At 52.1% G+C, this 22,213-nt stretch overlaps 9 protein-coding genes across 9 annotated transcripts; 3 read left to right on the top strand and 6 right to left on the bottom strand.

Annotated features, from left to right (window-relative positions):
- Positions 1-865: 865 nt before the first annotated feature.
- HER10_EVM0003769 (putative UcrQ family protein) lies at positions 866-1,457 on the bottom strand (the record flags this gene model as incomplete). The annotated part of the gene is made up of 4 exons (XM_035473433.1): positions 866-920; positions 987-1,164; positions 1,264-1,289; positions 1,399-1,457. 4 exons carry the CDS (start codon positions 1,455-1,457, stop codon positions 866-868), a joined length of 318 nt encoding a protein of 105 aa, XP_035327828.1.
- A 395-nt stretch (positions 1,458-1,852) lies between these two features.
- HER10_EVM0007037 (C6 zinc finger domain-containing protein) lies at positions 1,853-4,115 on the bottom strand (the record flags this gene model as incomplete). The annotated part of the gene is made up of 2 exons (XM_035476604.1): positions 1,853-3,511; positions 3,573-4,115. The coding sequence occupies 2 exons, from the start codon at positions 4,113-4,115 to the stop codon at positions 1,853-1,855; spliced, it is 2,202 nt and encodes a 733-aa protein (XP_035328142.1).
- Positions 4,116-4,582: 467 nt separating this feature from the next.
- HER10_EVM0001071 (3-isopropylmalate dehydrogenase) lies at positions 4,583-5,931 on the bottom strand (the record flags this gene model as incomplete). The annotated part of the gene is made up of 5 exons (XM_035470832.1): positions 4,583-4,658; positions 4,712-4,859; positions 4,921-5,072; positions 5,141-5,629; positions 5,693-5,931. The coding sequence occupies 5 exons, from the start codon at positions 5,929-5,931 to the stop codon at positions 4,583-4,585; spliced, it is 1,104 nt and encodes a 367-aa protein (XP_035327568.1).
- Positions 5,932-7,007: 1,076 nt separating this feature from the next.
- Positions 7,008-8,800, top strand: HER10_EVM0010286 (uncharacterized protein; the record flags this gene model as incomplete). Its single annotated transcript, XM_035479750.1, has 2 exons — positions 7,008-8,027; positions 8,087-8,800. 2 exons carry the CDS (start codon positions 7,008-7,010, stop codon positions 8,798-8,800), a joined length of 1,734 nt encoding a protein of 577 aa, XP_035328418.1.
- Positions 8,801-9,093: 293 nt separating this feature from the next.
- On the bottom strand, positions 9,094-11,334 carry HER10_EVM0011493 (kinesin motor domain-containing protein; the record flags this gene model as incomplete). The annotated part of the gene is made up of 2 exons (XM_035480925.1): positions 9,094-11,060; positions 11,124-11,334. The coding sequence occupies 2 exons, from the start codon at positions 11,332-11,334 to the stop codon at positions 9,094-9,096; spliced, it is 2,178 nt and encodes a 725-aa protein (XP_035328527.1).
- A 490-nt stretch (positions 11,335-11,824) lies between these two features.
- HER10_EVM0005097 (altered inheritance 24) lies at positions 11,825-13,472 on the top strand. Its single transcript, XM_035474722.1, has 3 exons — positions 11,825-12,090; positions 12,155-12,273; positions 12,330-13,472. The coding sequence occupies exons 1-3, from the start codon at positions 11,907-11,909 to the stop codon at positions 13,173-13,175; spliced, it is 1,149 nt and encodes a 382-aa protein (XP_035327959.1). The 5' UTR covers positions 11,825-11,906; the 3' UTR covers positions 13,176-13,472.
- A 1,681-nt stretch (positions 13,473-15,153) lies between these two features.
- On the top strand, positions 15,154-16,804 carry HER10_EVM0012468 (major facilitator superfamily transporter; the record flags this gene model as incomplete). The annotated part of the gene is made up of 3 exons (XM_035481862.1): positions 15,154-15,684; positions 15,746-16,320; positions 16,372-16,804. 3 exons carry the CDS (start codon positions 15,154-15,156, stop codon positions 16,802-16,804), a joined length of 1,539 nt encoding a protein of 512 aa, XP_035328610.1.
- A 1,213-nt stretch (positions 16,805-18,017) lies between these two features.
- HER10_EVM0012477 (uncharacterized protein) lies at positions 18,018-18,478 on the bottom strand (the record flags this gene model as incomplete). The annotated part of the gene is made up of 2 exons (XM_035481871.1): positions 18,018-18,302; positions 18,377-18,478. The coding sequence occupies 2 exons, from the start codon at positions 18,476-18,478 to the stop codon at positions 18,018-18,020; spliced, it is 387 nt and encodes a 128-aa protein (XP_035328613.1).
- A 644-nt stretch (positions 18,479-19,122) lies between these two features.
- On the bottom strand, positions 19,123-21,805 carry HER10_EVM0012927 (fungal specific transcription factor domain-containing protein; the record flags this gene model as incomplete). Its single annotated transcript, XM_035482304.1, has 8 exons — positions 21,564-21,805; positions 21,482-21,505; positions 21,239-21,360; positions 20,736-21,175; positions 20,358-20,662; positions 19,882-20,310; positions 19,570-19,820; positions 19,123-19,492 (listed from the first exon to the last, which is right to left on the bottom strand). Exons 1-8 carry the CDS (start codon positions 21,696-21,698, stop codon positions 19,123-19,125), a joined length of 2,076 nt encoding a protein of 691 aa, XP_035328654.1. The 5' UTR covers positions 21,699-21,805.
- Positions 21,806-22,213: the final 408 nt, after the last annotated feature.

The following is a 22,213-nucleotide window of genomic DNA, read 5'->3' as shown; positions in this document are numbered from 1 at the left end:
GCCCTGAAAATGAGCTCATTATCCCACTATCCCACATCACCCGCTCGGTGAATGGCATCAAGATAGCCCAGAGATGGGCCACTTGGGCCACTTGCCAAGTTTACAACGATGGAAGAATGTGGCTCGATGTTCAAGAAATCCCTATCATGATTAGTTTAATCATGAAAATCCATGATAAGGCTACACACATCTACCGACCGCAGTGCCGATGGCTCACGGGGGTCCGTTGCGTGGATCTCGGGGTTTGCTCCGGCGTCGCTGCTCGGAAGAGACCCACTCGCGCCAGGTTTTCGGTGATTGAGAACAGTCGGACCGGATAACAAGTGATCCTCACTAGTACGGCGCACACTCTCTTGGCTCTGAATATCGCTGATAAGGATGCTGTAGATTTCCATTGGCTTGGTAGGTAAGGCGAGGGCCATCTGCTCAGCTGGCCCACATGAGGTTGTCAAGATCAGCTCGAGTCCTAAGTCGGTGTAAGTCTGTATGGCAGCATCCGTCTTCGGCATTTGAAGCAATCAGGGTGGCAGTCAGGTATCCATTAAGAGTTACATAATTCGAAGGTGGAATCATTTGCTCAAACTCATCGGAACTATTTTGAAGCCGTGACAATGGTGCTGTCTTCAAGACTGTAACAAACAGGTAGGATCTCGTCGATCATCGTTGACATGAGAGTTATACTTCGAGGCCCGGCTTAATCCCCATTGAGCATGGGTTCTATTAGCTGGGATTAAAGCGAGAATTCGAGCGAGCGCTACTCTACAGAAGTTGAGTAGCCGCGCAGAGAGAAGTGTACTACATAAATAAAACAAGTAAGATGAATAGTCGGATGAGTATAGCATAATAGTTGTGAATGAACCCGTCGCTACTCATCCCTCCCATATGTTTCTCTGCCCACTTTTGAATTGAGAAACTTATTCCTATCAACAGTGTTCCATTAGCATAAAAGAGGGAACAGCGGGGTTTATTTACGCATAAAGGCATACCTCTTATCCGCCCAGTACATCACGTACCAGGCCGCAGCCAGAGGTGGCCCAAAAAACCAGACCTGGCTCGCGAAGCGTCGCCAAATATTGAAGACAGCATTGTGACCAGCCTGGGCCATAGGATTTAGACGGTTTGGCGCGATTCCGTACGTGATAGTACCTCTTTGCTTCTCGCCACCTGAGAGAAATTGTTGATCAATCATCACGAACCCTTCCGTACCTTACCTTACTTAGGTACTAAGGTATGAACAGGAAGTTGTAAACCGAAAACGCATACCGATGTTTCCCCACCATCCTTTGTATCTGATTGAGAATTGTTTAGCTAATGTGATTATAACTCTCTTCCATATTGGTCCATAGCATATTGAAGAGCCGTTGGCACTTTTGAGAGGCTAAGAGAGGTTTCACTCACACACCATACCGTCCAATGGGGACATGTGGACCGTTTCGCAGGGACTGAGTTGACTTCATTTTGCAGAGAGCAGACTTAGAACCAAAGAGTAAGGATAGCCTGCAGTAGCTGGTGATTCAAGATCATAGTGTTAAACTTGGGGGACTCGCTATTGTTGAAGCTGTCTCCCCTACCTTTATGTGCAATAGCGCTTGGGAGCAGTCTTCGGGCTCACGGTTCGGACTCACGATTCGGACTAAGAACCCCGTGCCCTTTCTTCAAAGATAATTAAGAATAATTATAACATTACCTCCGAGGCCTCAAATAACGAATAGATTTTCTGAATCATACATCACTATGCTCTTGACCTCCTACGACGATAGAACGGCCGGAAGACTTGGAACGTCACCAATTGAACATCACGTTACTTAACTTCAACATCGTTCTGCTACCTGATAAACAATTTCCGAGAGCCTTAGCTGTGTGGCATTGGCATGAATCCACCCCAGTCAAGGGACGGGAAGTCACTTGCCCAGAAAGCTCCGATATCCTCCAAATAATTCTCACTCTCTGCATATTGAACAGCGCTAGTGGGCCCAATCGTTGTTCCCCCAGTCATATCCGATAGCAACGTCTTCGCGTCCGCGATTGCCTCCTTGCATCGCTCTGTCATCTCTTCTTCGACTGGTTTGCCTTTCAAGACAGCCTCTGCTGCGGCAAGCACGATCGCAAAAAATACATAATCTTTCACATTCTCTTGCCCTGCCTCGATTCTCTGTCTCGCCCATGCAACACCAGCCTTCAGTAGCCAACGCTCTTCCGCGACCCTTAGAGCCGACCCTGTCGCTATTTTGCCTCTTTCTGATATCATGGTGTTGAGATCTGCCGCGATCACACTGATAGCAATATGCTGTGCCGACCGCAAGGATCCCGAGCCGCAGACTATCAATCGGCCAAATTCGGGACAGTAATCTTCGTTATTTGCTTGCTGTAGAAGCTCCGAGAGTGGCTCGTTCGTATCGGATACTGGCAGAGTACTGTATGTCAGATGCAGCGCGGCATCTATGCACTCGCGTCGTGAGTGGGAAAAGACAGAATCGGGTAGAAGCATGTAAGGTAAATGCAGCGTAAAGACGTATCGCACAAGTACCATCTCGCACATATGACAAGTCAATAGCGAAGTATTCTTGCTCAAGTTCTTGAGCGTAGTTGTTAAAATCTGGCGGGTGGCAGTAAGCTGCGGACTAAGCTGTAGGATTGTGGCGTAGTTCGCCTCCTGCTTCACCTTGTTCCACAATTTAGCAATTGTCAGTCTCAACGTCAAGGACTGACCGAGAGCAATTTGTAGGGAACTATCGGTGTGAAGACTGGGGTCCTTCGGAATGGGACGGACTGTAGACTCGCAGTGCAGCTGGTCGTCGTTCAGATTTGAGGGTAAGCTACAGTCAAAGTCCTCGGATGAGATGAGAACCGGCTGGCCAGACTCTATGCTTGCTTCTAGAACCAGCTCTAACACAGTAGTCCAGAGACGGCGTCGAATCTCGACCTGGAAAGGCAACATTCGCGGCAGCCCAATCGGATCTCGGTGCAACCCGATGCACATCGCAGACCGAAGAAGGTTGCCTGAGAGAGCTGAGATCCGATCCCCATAGAGTGACTCTGTTGTCTGCTGAGCCAGCTGCAAGAGACACATGATTTGAATGCCCGAGATACTTGGCTGTGAGTTCTCAGCGTTGGCAAGCCAAGATTGGGCCTCGTAGATCCATTGAAGAGCGTGCGGTCGAAGAGAGAATAGATCATCGTATGTTAGAGCTCCAAGTGCAAAGCAAAGCTGAAGTCTTACAATGCATTCGTGGTTGACCGAAGCGCGATCTTGAAGAAATGTCTCGAGCTCTTTCTGCAGCTTCGGCGCATGATTAATGCGGTAGATCTGCTCAAAGCTTCGGAGGTAATTCTGAAGCAACGCGGCTGACACGGCGTGATCGAGTATGTAAGAGCCATATTGCCCGGGAGAGTTTGCGAGTATTCTCCGTGTTCTGAGGCATTCTCCCAGGCTTTTACAATGTATGAGGCCCTGCCAACACTCTACCTGCTTGACCATTTCCTTGTCCAGCCATTTCAGCGCAGGCAACATCTGTAAAGCCGATGAGTGAACGGTACCTTGCATGTCAACGCGACAATCTGCTATGACTTACTAGCATCACTGAGTACAGCCAGTGACTTGGTGAAATGTATCGTGATTTAACAATCATTACAGTCGGTAAAGATGTAAGCTCGATGAGTGAGCCGATAGTAGGTGACTTCTCGGCTGGATAGAGTGGCTCTATTGCTGGTCGGCGCGTAGAAGCCTCAGTCACCGCGAGAGGGAAAACAGTCCCCGGAGTCGAGATCTGACTGATCAAGACGCTTCCGAATGAAGACGAGTGCCATGTTCCATCGGTGCTGCTGGCGAAGACCCGGTCTTGGTCCGCGGGCTTTGGTGTTTGGGCTAACACTCCATGTTCCGGGTCGGACTGGCGCTGTTGGATGTTTGACGGACTACCCTGTCGGTCGTTGATATGGTTTTCCGGACTGGCAAGAGGAGCATTGGCGGGATAGACACATGTCCTATTCTTCGCCCGTTGACATTTGCTGCAAGGGCGATTGTGGTCACACCGCAGCTTTCGTTTCCGGCACTCGACACAGGCAAGGGCCCTTCGACGTCGTACCCTAGTTTCTTCACGGTGACGGGCGTCCATTGCGTCAGACCTATCTAGGTATAATGAATAGAGAGATAGATCTAAACAGAAGGCAAAGAATCGGAGTTGTCAGGTCGATGGATGAACTTGAGCTATCGTGACGGGATTACGTTCGGGCGCGGGGTCGGGCTCGGGGTCGGACTATGCTTCGGGGTCGGGCTTGGATCAAGAGGTCTGTGTGGCGCCTCATGACAAAGGGAGTGCGTGTATTCAGACAATGACGAGGAGTGGTAGTGGATCTATCTCAGCTATCGGGATCTTTATGAGCTCGCTCGCTTGATGTTTAGAAATGTTCCATGTCAGTTCCCGGACCATTACACTACATGCATCCCTAGTATTCATGGATGATTGACTGCCGCGTCAAGATCGACTTGGGGCGTGCCTAACTCGCTTTCTCCATCGTGTCTCCTCATCAGGGGTCAATGCATTGTGATTGATTCTTCACGTTGGAACTGCATGTAAAAAATCTACTTCAACAGGCTTTCGAGTTGTTTGCAGATCGCGTTGCCAACCTCAACTGTTGTCGCGATCCCGCCCAGGTCACTGAAGAAACCAGTCAGACGTGCGCCAAATGTTGAGCAGCAAGTGAAACTTACGGGGTCCGTATCTCGTGGCCGCCAATTTCCTTGGAGTCCAAGACCTTCTCGACTGCTTTATCAATGGCATTTGCCTCATTGATCATCCCAAAGGAGTATCTGAGCATCATTGCCGCTGCAAGAATAGTCGCGACTGGGTTGGCGATGCCTGTACAGGAAAGCCGTCAGCCTTTGAATCTTCTGATATGACCGGGAGAAGGCTCTGTTACCTTTGCCCGCGATATCGGGCGCGCTTCCGTGGATAGGCTCGTACAGACCGATTCCTCCCGAGCCAGGGGTGGTGCTTGAGATCGACGCCGATGGGAGCAGACCCAGCGATCCCGGGACCACGCTGCTCACATCGGACAAGATGTCGCCGAACCTGTGAACCACGTAGTGACTAAGTGAGCTGACTCAAACCAGAACTCTTGCTGTGGCGGTAATACTCACGTGTTATCCATGAGCACGACTCCATTGAACGAACGAGGATCTTTGACCATAAGCATGGCCGCGCTATCAGCAAGCTGGTGAGAAAGTTTGATCTGCGGATACTCCCTCGCGAAAAAGTCCGTTACGGCTCGACGCCAAAGTCGACTAACAGCAAGGACATTGGCTTTGTCGCATGAGATGACTTGCTGAGGCGGGTCCGTCTCCATAGCCAAGTCAGCGGCGACCTTTGCAACACGTTCAACTTCTGCTCGGGAGTACGCCCAGGCATCCGATGCAAAGTCCTCCTCTTCAGTCTTGTCACCGAAATAAGCACCTCCACAGTTTTCCCGCACAAGGATAAAGTCGGTTCCCTCCGTAAGTTCGGGTCGGATAGGACCGCGATCGACAAGAGACTTGCTCGCGAACTTGCAAGGACGGAGGTTTGCAAAGGCGTTGAGTCCGTGACGTAAGGCTAGGACACCCTGTTCTGGTCGCACTTTGCCTGCGCCCCTAAGGGTACATGAACTCTCAGTCATTAAAAGTGGTGAAAATGGTGTCGATGACCGGACTTACCACTTTGGCCCACCGACTGAACCGAACAAGACCGCATCGCTTGCCTTGGCCACGTCCAGGACTTCTGGGGTCAGGGCTACGCCGTGCTTGTCAATACTGCACCCGCCCATTAACTCTGAGCGGATCTCAAATTTCACACCAGAGGCCTTTTGGATCACCTCAAGGACCTTGATAGCCTCGGCGATGATCTCAGGGCCAACACCGTCGCCTGGTAGAACAAGGATCTTGCGAGAAGCCATTGTGTTGCAGCGTCAAGAGAAGGTCGCTCGAAAGTAATGCTGTAAGTTATTCTAGGTACTTAGTTAACGAGCCTCTTCACCGTGATGTTTCCGCTTGAAAGTCGGCCGACGGAGGTGAGGCCTTGTCGTAGACGGAGGTTGGTGGCTGTCGTTCTCCGCGAAAGCACCGGTCTCGGGGTAAGATATCCGGGAATGACGTACCCGATGCGGAGGCGCTAAGTTACCGCAAATAGCCGACTTGAAGAAAATATCCTTCCTCTTTAGAAAATTTCTAGAAAGAATTCAATGCGTTACTTTGGTTCATCTCGGAATTTCATTTGTAGCACGGAAACCTGTTCCCTAAGTTCTGAATTCCTTGTAGCTCTATTTACAGCTAAAACCTTATTCTCGTAAGGTTGGTGATCAAGCCAATGTCATTACAGGCTTAGACACATGGTTGGTCACCAACTCTTCGCTCGGTCTACATTCCCGACATGGTAGGACTATTGACGAGTACGGCAGCCGCCAAATGTAACGAAAGTCTATATCGGGCAGCAATTGCACTACAATTCTTTGTATGATTGCTTACGATCCCAACGGGCACCTAGATCCACACTTAATACCTCACATACTAGTCGTTCGATACGTCCAAATCGTAGTTCGCATTCGGGGTCGGGGTCGGACTATGTTCATCGCAGCATACTCGGTCTATTCAGGTGTCATCTGAGGAAGTGGAGAAAGCTAGAAAGCCTTGATTATTTGAGACGCTGTCTTTGGGATCGGATGAACTGTGAGGGGTTCGATCGACAGCGGAATCGATGAAGTGTCCGTGTTCGCACCGCTTGGACTACGGGGCAGAGAGTTCGGGGAGTTGACGCGATTCTTGCGAGTTATCTTTTGCCAATTGAAACATTGAAAGCTTCTCCCTATTCCCGCGAAGATTCGCTATTCCCGTGGAAAGCTTCTTCATGTTCCCGTATTACTCAAAGCAATTATTTACAAAGTGTTGTGCCCAACTTCAGACCGGAAAGGAGCATAGACTGGCTTAGACCGACTCACAAGTTCCAAGATTGACCACTAAAGAGCCTCAGCCGAAGATGTCTTCGTTCACCTGTGGCCTGCAATACTGCGTTGTCGTTGCCATTTTCACAATCACACTACTCTACCTCCTGCACCGCTCTCTTCTACCCAAACCGATCCCAGGAATACCTCACAACAAACATGCGGCCACCAACATCATGGGAGATATTGACTCCTTCCTCGAAAGCCAGGAACAAGGCATCTCAATGTTCCGTTGGGTCGCAGCCCAAACCGAGAACCTCCAATCGCCCATCATCCAACTCTTCATGCGGCCCCTTTCTCCCCCTACGGTCATCGTTACAGACTTCCGCGAAGCAGAAGACATATCCATGAGACGATACAAAGAGTTCGACCGAACCGACTTCTTGCGGTACATCTCTCAGCCGCTGATGCCCCAGTTTCACATGATGATGAAGAGCGATGATCCCTTGTTCAAGAGGCAGCGGAAATGGCTCCAAGACCTGATGACACCTGCCTTTCTCCACGGTGTTGTTGCGAAGCCCATCTACGACAGCGTTCGGCAGGTAGTTGAGCTCTGGGAACACAAGGCTCGTCTGGCCGATGGCCGCCCCTTCGAGGCCTTCAACGACATCTACTTCGGGGCGTTTGATGCTGTTCTAGCGTTCTCGTTCAGCAGCAACTTTCAGCACACGACACTACCAGGTCGACTGCAGCTGATCTCGACCCTCGAACGCGTGGAACTCCCACCCAAGGGTATCTCGCCGGTAGTCTTTCCGGAGAGTGAACAAAGCCAAGTCATCAGGGCGATGCTGCAACTAGCCGAAACGGTCGAGGAAACAAGAAAGGCAGTCTTTCCATGGCTTCGATGCTGGTACATCCATCAAACTCCCCGCACCAAAGCTGCCAAGAAGATCAGAGATGATACTATCAACCAAGAACTCGAGGCTTCTGTCAAGAGACTCGAGGCCGGCGAAGCTGCGTGCTCCGCGCTCGATCACATGGTCTACAGGGAAAAGCGAGTAGCCGAGAAGGAAGGCAGGGTGCCAGTGTACAAGTCAGTGGGTATGAAAAGCGAAGTACGTTCCCGCATCGACTTCTAGAACTGAGACCGTAGCATCCTGACTATGAAATCCAGGCGTTTGGCTTCTTGCTAGCCGGGCACGAGACGACGGCCACGACCTTTGGCTGGGGCATCAAATACCTTGCAGACAACCCAGACGCACAAGCACGACTCCGCAAAGCCCTCCGCAAGCAGTTACCTGAAGCAATAAAAGAGAAACGTAATCCAACACACGAAGAAATCATGAAGACTACCATCCCCTACCTCGACGCCACCATTGAAGAGATCCTTCGCTTCGCTGGAACGACCTCGGTCACGGACCGCGAGGCGATGCAGGACACGACGATCCTCGGCCACCATATTCCCAAGGGCACAAACGTGATGATGGTGACCATTGGCAAGAGTATACTTAAACCGGCGTTTGACATCCCCGACGCTCTGCGCTCCAAGACGGCTCTCGACGCGTCGAGCCGGGTTCGGAGCTGGGAGGCATCGCCATATCCCGTGGAGGACTTCAAACCCGAGCGATGGCTAGTGAAATCAGACAAGAACCCCAAACAGATGGTGTACGATGCCACGGCGGGGCCTCAAATGGCTTTTGGCCTCGGGCCTCGGGCATGTTTCGGGCGAAGGCTGGCGTATCTGGAGCTTCGCATGTTTACCGCGATGCTGATCTGGAACTTTGACTTTTTGCCGTGTCCTCCTGAATTGTCCGATTATAGAGGCTACGACGGTTTGACGGTCAAACCTCGGCAATGCTATGTCAAGTTATCGAAGATCTCACAGTGAGGTCTTTATCAAGGTCATCTTGAACTTTGTACACATTGCGAGGCGGACTCATCGATAGAAATAAGCTGAAAGACAAATCACAATGAAGGCATGACACAGTGATATGGCGAGAACGAATTGCCTATCTAGTATGCTTTGCCCTGAAGAATCCTCGCCACAATATGCAACGTTTTGTAAGCAACCTATTTTTCAAGGCCACCGCGGCCTGTATGCTGAACTCCAAAACACCATGCCCAATGCACCTATAGCCGCCCGATGCGCCATGCTAGGTAGGATATCACCCGCTTCAGCCTTCAAATGGCTAGCCCTACAAGGCCGTCGTAAGCACGCTCGACGGTCCGGCCACCCATTCCAGGGATGGTCTTCAGCTGCGCCAAACTCTCAATCTCGGCGTCTTCCTCATCCGCCAAGTTTTCCAAGTAATCAACGAGGTCCTGGGCCTTCTTCGAGCCGAATCCGTGCAAGCCCTTGATCTGGGCAAGGTCTCGCGAGTTGACGATGCTCAACAAGTTCTGGGTTCGGGGAGAGGCTGGTCCCGCCGGGTCGGGAAGGACCATTTTGGGAGGCTTGGAGGGCTTTGCCTTTCGGCTCTTCGTCTTCGCGGCAACGTCCACAAAACTCATGTCTTCGTCGCCTCTGTCTTGTTGATATTCCTCGTCACTGTCGTCGGCAGCAATTCTCCTACGCTTCTTCTCGTGTCCGTTCCGAGGAGAGGATGACACTGGCAGAGACTCGGTGGGAAGCATGTTTCCAAGCTTGACCCTCAGCTTCTCAATCTTGCCCAACAGCTTGGCCTGGCCTGGGAAGAAAGGAAGAGCCTCCTCGTACATCTGAAGCGCCACAACGTCATTGCCAGTCTCCTTGGCCTGTCTGGCAGCCAGCAAAAAGCGTAGCCCCTCTGAGCGACCATCGTCGCGTTCCCGCTCCTCATTCGCAATCCGACGCTCCAGTGCTTCCAGTCGGCGCCGCACAGCATCGTTGATGTCGGGGTGAGCAGGTGCAGGTGCAGGCTCTGCCGTTTTGTTCTCCCTTGATGCGAGGATCTCGCTGACCTTTTTCTCGACGATGGCCTCCAGTTGCTCTGCGGAGATGGAGAGCTTTTGTTCGGCTGGTTGAGCTTGTTGAGCTGGCTGGGTTGGTTGAGCAATCAGGGAGGACTGCGACGGCCGTGCAAGTTTGCTAGCCTTGGCTGGCAGTTCACGTTCGACGAGGGGCTTCCGAGTCTGCGTCATGTTGGCAGTCGGTCGGACGGGGACAGCAGACTTGCTACGGTCGGTGTACACATTGAATAGCTTTACCGGTCGCGTCGGATCGGCAGCTTTTTCGGTTGCCTTGGCTGCAATAGTGCCGCTGTGAATGTTGTGGGCATTGGACAAGGGGCGGAGGGGTTGTCGTAGGGTGGATGTAGAACTACCCGAGTTCGTACGCGGGACTTGCTTGAAGACGACTTCATTCTCAATCTCGCGGACTTCGATGCGTTTGGCTCTCGAGCTGACATTCAAGCTGCTCAAGGTGTCCAGATGGTAGCTGCGGATGGGGGCCAGGTTCAGGATCATGACGGTGATGCCGTTGTTCTGGCCTAGGCTGAGGATGCGCGTCATCTTTGACTCGCGGTAAGGAATCCGTTTATCCCCTCGTGAGATGGCGTCAATACACTGCGATAGGACGAAAAGACTCTTGTTGATGGCAGCAGACTCCACTAATCTCTCCTTCCCATTGTCGGTACGGCGGTTGTCTTCTGAGCCAGCCAAGTCAATGGCTGAGGCCACGCTTTCGCGGACCTGGTCTCCCGTCGTTTGGGTCACCTTGATTCTCATGATGGCATGGCTTCGACTGCTGTGGGCGTTGAGTTTCGTTGATGCCGTGACGCGGTTGTTATTCGCCTCAATGTAGAGTCGGGAAAAGTCCTGAAGGTCCTCGCAAGCGCGTTCGGACAGACCCACTACCATCGTCTTGCCATCTTTTTCGCGGAGGGGGAGGCCAGAGGGCTGGCGTTTTTCGGGAGGTTCGAATAGGTCAAAGACCTTGTCGTTGTATATCTCGTAGTATGATAAGACGACATCGACGGTCGTCTGGCCGCTGGTGTCTTTGGCGATCTTCTTCCCGCGCCGATACACACCGCTCAATAGCCGCGGAATGACACCGCGATCTGCCAGCTTTAGTCCACCTCTCATGGTGTGCGTCTTGCCTGTTCCGGTGACTCCATACGCAAAGATGGTGACATCAAGACCTTGAAAGAGTGCCTTGATGTGTGGTGCCACTGCTCAAGTTAGTATGACCGATGTCTCTCGATGATTCGTATCTCGCGTAAAGGTATCCGTACCCTCTGATGTGAAGAGTGCGTCCTGTGTCGTCGATTGGTCGTAGACGCTGGTGAAGGCGAAGGAGAACTCCTCGCTCTCGTTTTTCGGACTTGGGATCTTGACCAGCGTGGCTGGCTTGCCCGGCTCAGTGCTGTCCGCGCGGACAATGACGTCCTTATCCAGCTCCTTGTCGAGGAGGGGACGGATACGCGCGACCACACGAACCGACATGGTTAGGCCAGACCGACTTTCGACTCAATGGATAGGGTGGCAGCAGCCCAAGCCAGCGGGAATGAGAGGATGTCGATGTCGATGCTCGGGGGTATGATGTCGGAGTTCGGAGTCGACGCGACGTGTCGAAATTGGTTCGACGAGAAGACTTTTGTGGTGTTTGAACCGTGTTCGTGACTTATTCAATGTTGTGCAAGGAATATGGAAGGTTTGCACTGAGGCCTTGTCAACAGGGGTGTCGACATGGGCCGTTGCCGGGGTGATGGCGCTAATCTCCTCTAAGCGAATGAAACGAATCTCTAGCCCCGCTGTAATCTTCGAGCTTTGACATTGGAAGGAACGGTCGGATACGTACTCCCCACTGCACGTGCCACTACGTACCGATCCCTCGAGACCTACAGGTACGTACTCATCGGCACGGGACGGCATTGACCCGGGATGAAGCTCCGGGATTTTGCCGTCAGCTCAGCGCAAGGTCGGCCCTCCAAATTCCTGATGGAGCACTGCTGAGGGCGACAGCTGCTGGAGCTTCCAAGTCACGATCCGAACGACCGACGTCATCAGCCCTCCAGATGTCCGCTATGCGCGCCCAATTGCCCTTGCTGAGGACGGCGCAAGGTGTGCGACCTGGTCAATTGCCTTCATACGTCTGCAGGCAATGTAGGGGCATCCAGATCAGCGCTGCGCCGACGACTGAAGCGCCCAAGGTTGGCGGGGATGTCTTTGGAGCTCGGGGAGCGTCGCGGGATGCCGCCGGTATGGTCTACGGTTCAATGGCATGGAAGTCGGTACTGAGGGTATGCTGACTTGATGACCATAGATGCCCGTTTCGAGGTCCTTGGATCACCATACTCCCTCCTTTCCGTCTCTCTGTCGCCGTCACAGCAGCTCTACACCAGAAGGGGAACATTGGTAGGAGTTGCAGGCAAGGCTGAAAATGTGAGCATGGGACCGCACTTTGCTCCTCTGGCCAATATCTAATCAAGAAGCTATAGGCCCAATCGACACTTTCCATTCTTTCGCCTTTCACACGAGCCTTCTTCGGCGTTCCTTTCCTATATCAACGCATTTCATCTTCAACGCCCCTTACGGCTCTGATATCTACAAAGTCTCCCACGACAACCTTTTCCGTCCTTCACCTCGATGGTACCACCGACTACATGGTTTCTCAGCGCAATGCGCTTCTTGCTTGGACAGGTCACACACTCTCCGTATCGCCTCGTATAAGCCGTGGCCTCTCGCTGGCCCACTGGGGAAGCACTCACCTCACCGGCCGAGGCCTGGCAGCTCTATCCTCCCCCGGCCAGGTATACGAAGTTACGCTCGCGGAAGGCGAGGAGTTTGTCGCACACCCTTCGCACGTGGTCGCATACGCCGTATCTCGCAACCCTCCTCTGCCGATGCGCCTCAAGTCGAACATCCTCCGCCTTCAGATCCCTAACATCACTCGCTTCTTCCCCGAGACAAACTTTATGAAAGCGATGCGCGATACCAGTACATACAAGAACGTTGCTCGGTGGTTATTTACTTTGAGGACGTCGCTCAGACGCACAATTTGGGGCGATCGCTTGTTCCTCCAGTTCCGTGGCCCGACAACCCTTCTCATGTCCAGCAGAGGCGTCAGAGTTGCCGATGCTCTCACCAACAAGGAGGTCAACGAGATTGCAGATGCGCCGGCTGGCGTAGTCCCAGAGGCTGTTGAACTGACGACCAAGCCGAAGGTCGAGGCAAAGCCCGCATCAGTCGAGCAGCCGCCGTCAGCCATCCATGTCGCCAGCGTATCGCGTGATGGGAAGGTCAGCTTCGAGGACGCGAAGGATCTGAAAGAATTTGTGCGATAGAGGCGGAATCAAAATCGGAATCAAATACAGGCACCCCTGTGCCGCGAAGCACAATTGCCATGGCGATTTGATCAGACAGCCACAAGGCTGACAAATGTAACTTTACTGTGTAATAGACAAGGAAACGGTCAGGTTACAATGCTGCATGTGAATCGACCTGCAGGTTAAGTCCGGCTGCCGTAGGACATTTTCGCCGTGGGATGCTTTAGTTATCGGCCGGATCTTCTTCACTCGTATTCTCGTGATTTGTCCGTATGGTCAGTTACCATCTCGGATATATACGTTCGTTCGTCGTCCGGTCCCTGGACATCTCCGCTAGAATAAGCTTGATGAATGACAATTGCGGATACAAAGTCACAAAACCACGTGGTTTTGCGCCGTCAATGTAATCCGGCTTAGTGGTAAACAGCCACGGAGGCTGGTAATATCGACAAGCCTGACGTTCTAAATGACACTTGGATTTCCGACCGAGCGCCGAGCACACCCTTCCGAGACAATAGAACAGTGGTGATTGGTCAAATGGTCAAAGGTGAACAGCTCGTAGCATCCCTCATTCCAATCCAGAGTCTCGGGCTTCGCGTTTTCATCTCAACACCGAGCCAACAAGTCCCTTCCGGGCCCCCCACCCCGGAACACGGCTCCGGGCTGGGGTACGAGGCAAGATCTTGCAGCCAAGGCGGGTTCTCATGAAGAAGACGATTTTGAAGATGCCAAGAGTCTGGGTCAGGAACATTGAACCTCTGAAGAATCATGAGGAGAATGAGCCTTGCCATTTTCCGAGTTTGCGGGATCAATCACTCTATTGGCCTAAGAATTATTCAAAGAAGCTCCCCTGTGCACGAAATTGATCATCACCCAGCTGTAAATGGGATGAAGCCTCACCGACTCTCCAAACGCTAAGCGAAGATCAGCAACCAAGTTCTCCTCAGCTCACTTGAAAGTTGAAACCGCACTGGTTGATCGATCTAAGAGGGGTACATAGAACCGACTGACCTAGCGGCCGATATCCGTTTCCGTGAATCACAAGTGCACGTTCCCGCCGAGAGACTCACAAATGACACTGCGACAGGCGACAAGCTCACGAAGCTAGGAGATGGCTACCCAAGAACATTCGTCACCACAGCAGCTGGCCATACCTTAGTTGAGCCGCTTAGAAGCAAACGGTCCAACCTTTTCCCAATCTCTGCCTAACGGCTTAGGTTTTCACATTTCTCAAGTGGACAAAGGGGCCTTCGGCCGGTAAGTCGCTTGTTATATCCGGCCCGCTAAGCTAAGGGTCGCCTACCCCTCCCCAGGATCTTGGTATCCAGAATTGCGGTGATCCAGAAGGGCATGGCGTTTAGAACCGAACATGGGTTTGTCTGGAGTCTTCTGCATTCTCCGAGTCTAACCCCCCAAAACAATCTTGTTTCCTTACTTTTGAAGGGCGAGAACTGCGCGAGAGGAGCTTATGCCAACGTGTGTTGACTCCATGTCCATTTTCGATTAATAATTGTCCGTCACTCGAGCCGCACCATGGAACTTGTCGTGGAGTGTGGAAATACTTTCTTCATTCGGATATAGGCAGGGCCCCAGAGAATAAGAACAAGACGAACTGCTGCTACTGATCGTGCTGGTACTACCTTGGACTACTTGATATAGTCCCATATTTAGCCGACCAAGAAGCAAGCAATCTCGTTGAGCTATTCATCGACGATACGAAACGACGCAACAGTTCGCCCCACAAGCATTGCTCGCACCCAAGGGGCCCAAGGCAGTTTCTTTTCTGATCTCATCAAGGAACTTTTCGCCAACAAGATCTGCGTCCACGAAGTGAAGGGGGTACCCATAATCAAAGCTTCACTCGAAGCCACTTGAGAGAAAATATCGAGAAAAGGAGCAATACAACCCGATACGAAGCGGCAACCCGTTCGTGTCACAAAAGTTCGCTGAGGAAAACAGTCGCAACAACACCAGCCCAACCCAAAAGTCCACAGCAATGCCGCGCTCTCAACACGCCCTCTCGACATCGTCCAACTCGTCAACCGTCATGGACAGGTCCCCCGCGCTCGCAGACCCAGAAAAGTCGGACCACATCCCCTACGAGTCCTCCTCCTCCGCCCGCCAGTCCCTAGATCGCATTCCCTCCCAGCAGCGCGACACCGAGGCCAACATCTACCCGGAACCCGCCAACGTCGTCGAGGCCGATCTCGAAAAGGGCGGCTTGGCGCACGCGACATCAACGCAAGATGCCAAGACCGATGGCCCGGTCGGTGGTGATGCGCCGGCACCGCCCGCTGCCGGCCCGCCGCCGGGGATGAACCCGGCTGACTTTCCCGATGGCGGCGCCCAGGCTTGGCTTGTCGTCTTTGGAGGGTGGTGCGCGTTGTTCTGTACTTTTGGATTGATTAATTGCGTCGGTGTCTTCCAGGCGTACTATGTGTATGGTCCGCTCAGCTCGTATCCGTCGTCGACTGTCGCGTGGATCACCAGTCTGCAGGTCTGGGTGATGACCTTCATGGGCGTTATCGTGAGTTTCCCCGGGTGAGCCTCTTCGCCGCTCTGTCTCGATAGCTGACGCTTTGCTCCAGTTTGGCCGGCTGTACGACACCTTTGGCCCCAAGTACCTCCTCTACTGCGGTACCGTCGTCTACGTCTTCGGTCTGATGATGACCTCGCTGTCAACGCAGTACTACCAATTCATCCTTGCCCAGAGTCTCGTCTCGTCCATCGGCTCGAGCGCGTGCTTCAACGCATGCATGTCATCCGTAACATCTTGGTTCTTCAGGAGACGCGCAGCCGCGTTCGGCATCATGGTCTCCGGCTCCTCGCTCGGCGGCGTCATCCTGCCCATCATGATGTCCAAGATGATTCCCCAGGTCGGCTTTCCCTGGGCCATCCGAGCCGTGGCGTTCCTGTTTCTGTTCTTGCTCGGTATCGCATGTCTGACGGTGAAGTCGCGGCTGCCGCCCCGTCCGCGACCGTTCGTTTTCAAGGAGTACGTCGATGGTCTGCGTGAGCCCCCCATGGCTGTCACCGTATGCGCGTTGTTCCTCTTCTTCCTCGGCATGTTTTTGCCTTTCAACTTTGTCATCCTCCAAGCGCGTGCGCAAGGTATGGATGAGAACCTCGTCATTTACCTCTTGCCCATCATGAACGCTGTCAGGTAAGCACTTATCTCCATCGTTATCTATACCATGGCACTAACAACGCGTAGCATCCTCGGTCGCATCGTTCCCGGCATCGTCGCCGACAAAGTCGGTCGGTACAACGTAATGATCTGCATTACCTTCATCAGCGCAATCTTCTGTCTTGGCCTCTGGATCCCAGGCAAGAGCAATGCCGCAATCATCGTGTTCCTCATCATCTTTGGCTTCTCCTCCGGCGGCTTTATCTCACTAGGCCCGGCCTGCATTGCCCAAATCTCCGACATTAGACAGATCGGCGTTCGCACCGGAACTGCGTTCGCCGTTCAGTCCTTTGGAGCCTTGGCTGGCAGCCCTATTGCCGGCGCCATTGTCGCGTCGCAAGGAGGCACCAACTATCTTGGGCTTCAGCTATTCTGCGGCTTCTCGATGCTGGCGGCGGTTGGTGTTTTTATCGCGGCGAGGACCGTGCAGGTGGGATTCACCCTGAAGAAGGTTGTTTAATGGAAATTACGCTGGCTTCGAAGCGAAAGTTTAATCCTGGCATACTGCATGTCAGCAGGAGGATGAGAGTTTACCGGCCGATATGTCCGCAATCCCGATCTCCGCTCTAATCGCCGGCTCCGTTCCGGCGCCGTCTATGAGCCGTGCCCGATCCTACCTCATGATCGGCTGCGCCTCTTTCTTCGATGTCCGGTTGGATGCGAGGAAACATAAGATTATGGCAAAAAGAACAATGAAAGAGAGTTTACATAGAATATTAGTTAATGGTGCAATAGACAACGTCGCTGTCTCCAATACCTCTGGGCTTGATTCCCTACGAACACATCCTATGCAAGCTCACGCTTTCTGAGCTATGATATGGCTAGCGGGAGGCGACGGAGAAAATTTTGTCGATGGACATTCAGCGATTGCAAGTGTTATGGCTTCGACGAGTTTAGATGTAATGATGAAGACGGAGTTCCCCATATCTGCGACTCTCCGGAGCTCCGCAAGACAGCCAAGACAATGGGTTACAAGGTCTTCATTAAATTTGAACGAGAAAACATCCTCCGTATTACAAAAGTCCGATGATTTGAGACCAGTTGAGGCTGTTTGATCTCTCGCCTCGTGTCTGGACCTCCACCACTGCGGCCTTCAATTGCCGTCCAGAAGCTCTTGTACAGGCGTGGCCTCGACTTTTTTGGGAATCTTCCTCGAGCTTACCACGGGAGCCATCCCGAAGTGAGCATGACCACGCGCGCAGTCTAACCCGACAGGAACGACGAAGGTATAGCACATGTTTTCGACTACAATCTAAGCAAGTCTTTTCAGGATCGCGATTGAATCCCTTAGCTGGTCTCGAGATCATGTCGAGTCATCAGCGATGGAGAACTTGGTGTCTTGCAAAAGTTAGCTTTGATCTGTGACTTAAAAAGAAGGCTGGAATCACCTTTGATGCCTTCTGTAAGATGGACAAGATCGTTGAAAACGATCCTGTCGTCAGTGGGGTGGGTAACTCTCGGACCGCCAGCTGATACTCTGAAAAAGGGCGACATTGAATCAAGCCATGCCACACGTGTGATCAAGGAGGGTAGGAATGTTCGGAAGTAGTTCGCCCCAGTGAGGTCGACTTCATCTTCGTAATGGCCGTCTTCTTTCCAATCATAGGAGATATTGACGCATAGGTATTGCGCAGATCCGAGTGACGTGTATGAGTGTGAGTTGATGCGGTCCCCTAGATTGGCGATGATGCAAGGTAAGGAGGAAAGGTTGAGACTCCATATTCGGGTAAGTAAGGGACGCCAAAATGGCTTGGTATGAACCTCCTCGTTGTCTTCGATTTCTCGGCAGCTGCGACTAGATTTAACTCTGACTGGCTTTCCCTGGTGTTGTTGTTGACTGTTGAAATTACGGTGTCGACATTGTACTTCTCAAGGACGGCCGTCAGAGAATCAATATCAGAATAGTCTACAGCCACGAAGCGAACATTTGGGGCTGCGCCTCCGGGCTTTCCTGAGACCTAGGTGAGAACGTGACTATCAGTGTTGAGTTTCATTGCTAGAATGCGTAGAGCATTGTCTTGTTGATAAGTACCTTTCTCGTCAGCACGATAATCTCGTGGGTTCCTTGGGCCGAGATAGCTTCAACAAGAGCACGGCCAGGGCCGCTGATTCCGCCAGCAATTGCCACAGCCATATTGATCTTATCTCTCTTTATCTTGCTTTAAACAAACAAGACCTTCTCTCGGTGATGGTGATGGAGCCCAGAAAAATCAGTCTCTCGGCACTATTCGAGCTTTTCATCCTATATATGTTTGTGGATCAATGACGGCGTATATCAAGAGTCTTTCTCATGCCAAGAGTGAAGACTCATCTCGCTCTTCGGACAACGCCAAGGCGTCCATCACATGGCAGTATTGCGGCTAGCAGCGTCATGAACCGGAGATTAAGGACAAGATTTCGGAAGCGCAAGAGTCTGAGAAGGCGATGACCAACTAGCTTAGAAATTCAACTCGGCAGCTTCCGTTAACATGGTCTGCCCCGAGTTTAGCGGTGGGATGTGCAGCTGTCGCGGACACGGGATCTCGAAGGTTTCGGGGCTCTCGGGGACCGAGGACTCTGTTGGCCCGCCCCTCCCGGCGGAGATAGATCGTTCGCTTTTACGCGATCCCAACCGTAAGTCCTCTTGACTCATAGGTTCGGTTATCTTGTCTTCTAGGAGATTTCTATTCTGTTTGTTACCAGACTAGTACAATAGTATGATGCTCAACTCTATGCGTCTATCGTTGATCTCGCACCTAGCCGCAAGCCTCGAGCTGGGATAATACTGGTGGAATCCAATTAGAAGAAGCCCATGACCTGCTCCCCACCAAACATCATCTCCATGTCCTGATTAGACTGCACATGTTCAGCCGCCAGTTGGTAATTTCCCCCCATAGCATTAGCCGGATAAAATTGGGTGAGCCCCAGCGTTGACAGAGACGGGACAGCCGCCCAATCTTGCTCGCTACTTGTCTCGATGTGCTTTTCTGCGATCATATAGAGCTGCCGAGTAATGTCATAAAAGTCCGTTGCAGAAGGTGACAGATCGGCTCCCTCCTCAAGGCTGTCTGCAAAGCATTTAAGTCTTTGCGCATCCCTCGTGTCTTGGGTCTCGACTATGTGGCAAAATACCACCAGGAGTGGAATAAAAGGGGTTTGAAGCAGTCTCCTGGATACACGATGGCACCTGTCAGTTCCACAACGGACGTTTTAGGAAAACGGCATGAATAGCGGCACTGGGCTTACCAATGGAGATAGAGATTCACAATGTGTAAGTCGCCGCTCATCAAGGGAACGCACTCAAGATGGGCGTCAATTGTCGCGCGTGCATATGCCAAGCAGTCCGGTGAGAAAGACGGCACAGAAGCTCGGGAAGTTCTTGCCCTGCATATCAGAGTTCCTGTCGTATAGTACATAACTTTGGCGGATATCGCAAGAACGTCCTCCAATTTTGTCGTTGGTTTGGTACTATTGGCAGAAGCAACCCTTGAGTTGACCTGATTATCCGTTACCATCATCATATTTAAACTGAGTAACAAGCTCCACGGTCGTACATACCACACTAACGGGCTCTATCAACTTGAGATCAGCAAGCAGGCCATCTGCTCGATCAGACAAGTCTTCCTGAGAGACAAGCTGTGCGCTCCGACTATAGAGCAGATCGTAAATCTTGCTGTGAATTGAGGCATTCGAGACCCAGAACGGCACCACTTTGTCCCACAGCCTTGGTAGACAGACCAGATTGAGCCCTTTGGGTATGTCAATATCAGAGTCTCCAATCATGGAGGCTCTGCCCACGCGCAAGGCAAGACTCTTTTCGAGCCCGTAGACATGCCAGAACAACAAGGCTTTGGCGTTCCTCGTACTTTCGTCATCAGCTACAATAAGACTCTCGTCATGAAAGCCTGCAGCCATGCAAAGCTGCGCTGCGAAGCATATCAATCTCCATGCCAGCCACGGTTTTGCCATCTCGATGGCGTGCGTTGTCTGGGTTGTTAATGTAGAACAAGGTCAAAAGATGATGGACAACATACGCCGAGGATCAATGCTTGTACGTTTTTGGCTTTTGCAGATAAACCGGCATCTATGGTTGCCACCGCGGCCGTGAGAGCGTTCCTGCACATTGCCCCCCAGGCGAGGGACTGTTTCCGAAGCTCAGACTGTCCCACACTAGGGGGACAAAAGTACTCTGTGAAAAGATAATGGAGGCCCGAGTTCACTATAATGAAGTCAATGGCAGTGTAGTCGTCGACGGAGAAGTAGACGTTCCGGCAGAGGTCAATGAAGTCCGAGCATGGGAGAAAACACCTCAAAACAAAGAAACTGCTGGGAGGGTTGTCTATCAACTCAAAATTCTTAGCAAGAGACTTTGGACAACGACTTTGACATAGGATACAAGTTGATCCACGTACCTTTCAGTTGTCTAAGCACGCCAATGACAGCGGCTATTGGCGGCAGAGGCATGTTTCGGTAAGTTACGGGTTTCTGGGCCAAGTGTCGTTGGGAACATCCTGCTGGGCTCTGGGATCCTACGACTCTATGCGCACTAGCAACGGCATTCACGTAGCATGAGGCGCCCAGCTCGATGGCCGCACTTTCTGTGAGCCTTCTTGTTGCTGCCATCTGGAACCTCAGTGAGGAGGGGCCTTCAACCGGTGGAGCTTCATCTGCTGCATCGTATTCTGTGGCGATGTGAGGCGTATCCTTCACCGAGAGCGGCACCTCTGAAAGGGCCTTTTCAGGCGTCAATCCTGAGCACGAGCATTGTGTTGACGCCTCACGCTGCTGTTGTCTGAGCAGCAAGGACTCGATACTGGCTAAGCGTTTATCCAAAAGGTCGATTTTCTCCTCACTGCGAGCCTATTAGCCTGGAAGATACTGCGAACGGAAGGATAGGCTCGACCGGGAAGCATACTACTGCAGGGATACATGAACCCTCTGGCGAGGAACCTTGGGCTTCTGACCAGCGCCTGTGAATGTGCAGTCCTGCGACGACTGACGACAGTTGAAGCAAGGTACGCTTTTGTCACATCGAACCTATGAGAGTGGTTGTTAATGACTGGTGTTGGTTACAGAGACAAAGACACTGGCACAGAAACTTGTGCCCCCAGAATGATGCTGCGTCTCATTTGGATATCGGTGCAACACGTCCACTTACTTTGCGCAATCGGCATAAGTCGCACTAGATACATTTCTGTTAGACATGTACTTGAGCAGAACCACAATCTATCTTTGCTTACTGCAGTTGCCCTTGAGTCCATGCCAGCTATTCGGGCTTGAATGCAGCTACCTGAAGCTGTGTCGAGTTGTTGGGGCAAGAGTCGTGGAATCTCCTCTCGGACTCCTCGGTCGCCATTGCAAGGACTCAGTGACATCCCATCGGTGGGAATATAGTGTCGGCCTCCGAGGAGACCGAGCAGGGATGTGTACACAAATGTCCATCTCCGTCTGTGGGCCAGATCCGAGATCTGAATGAGCAAGGGGTGCGGAGCAGTCCGCCCGGCGCTCGGCCCCAACTCGGCGCCGGCTGCGGACCTTGAATACCAATCACCCGTACTATTCATTGGCGCCATCGTGCTTGCCTGTCAATCAACTTCAGATTTGCTCATCGGCTGATATTGTTCTTTATATAATACAGGCTGGCCAGATCCCAGTTCATTATCGTGGCTAGCTGCCTTGTTCTCTCGAGATTGTAGCAATACTCCATGAGAGAAAAGTCTTGTCTAGTCCATGGACATCAAGGTCCAGTCTAGAAATACCCTTGGATCCCGGTGATACCGAGTGAGGTCTTCTTAAGTCTTGACTCCTTTGAGGCTGCCTGACCTCACAAAGAGTCTTGCTTAGTGTGCCTCACCGGTTTAAGTAGGACCAACGCCGTGTGACAACTTCC

Source organism: Colletotrichum scovillei (assembly GCF_011075155.1).
Source record: "Colletotrichum scovillei strain TJNH1 chromosome Unknown Contig00010, whole genome shotgun sequence".
Classification (NCBI taxonomy): Eukaryota; Fungi; Ascomycota; class Sordariomycetes; order Glomerellales; family Glomerellaceae; genus Colletotrichum; species Colletotrichum scovillei.
Note: the sequence above shows the minus strand (reverse complement) of the source record. Positions and strands in the feature narration are given on the sequence as shown.

Bases quoted from the DNA above. Each gene is read 5' to 3' on its own strand.
- HER10_EVM0005097 (XM_035474722.1), top strand. From the start codon at position 11,907: ATGTCCGCTATGCGCGCCCAATTGCCCTTGCTGAGGACGGCGCAAGGT. The intron at 12,091-12,154 runs GTATGGTCTACG...TGATGACCATAG, and splicing joins AGCGTCGCGGGATGCCGCCG to ATGCCCGTTTCGAGGTCCTT. The intron at 12,274-12,329 runs GTGAGCATGGGA...AAGAAGCTATAG, and splicing joins TTGCAGGCAAGGCTGAAAAT to GCCCAATCGACACTTTCCAT.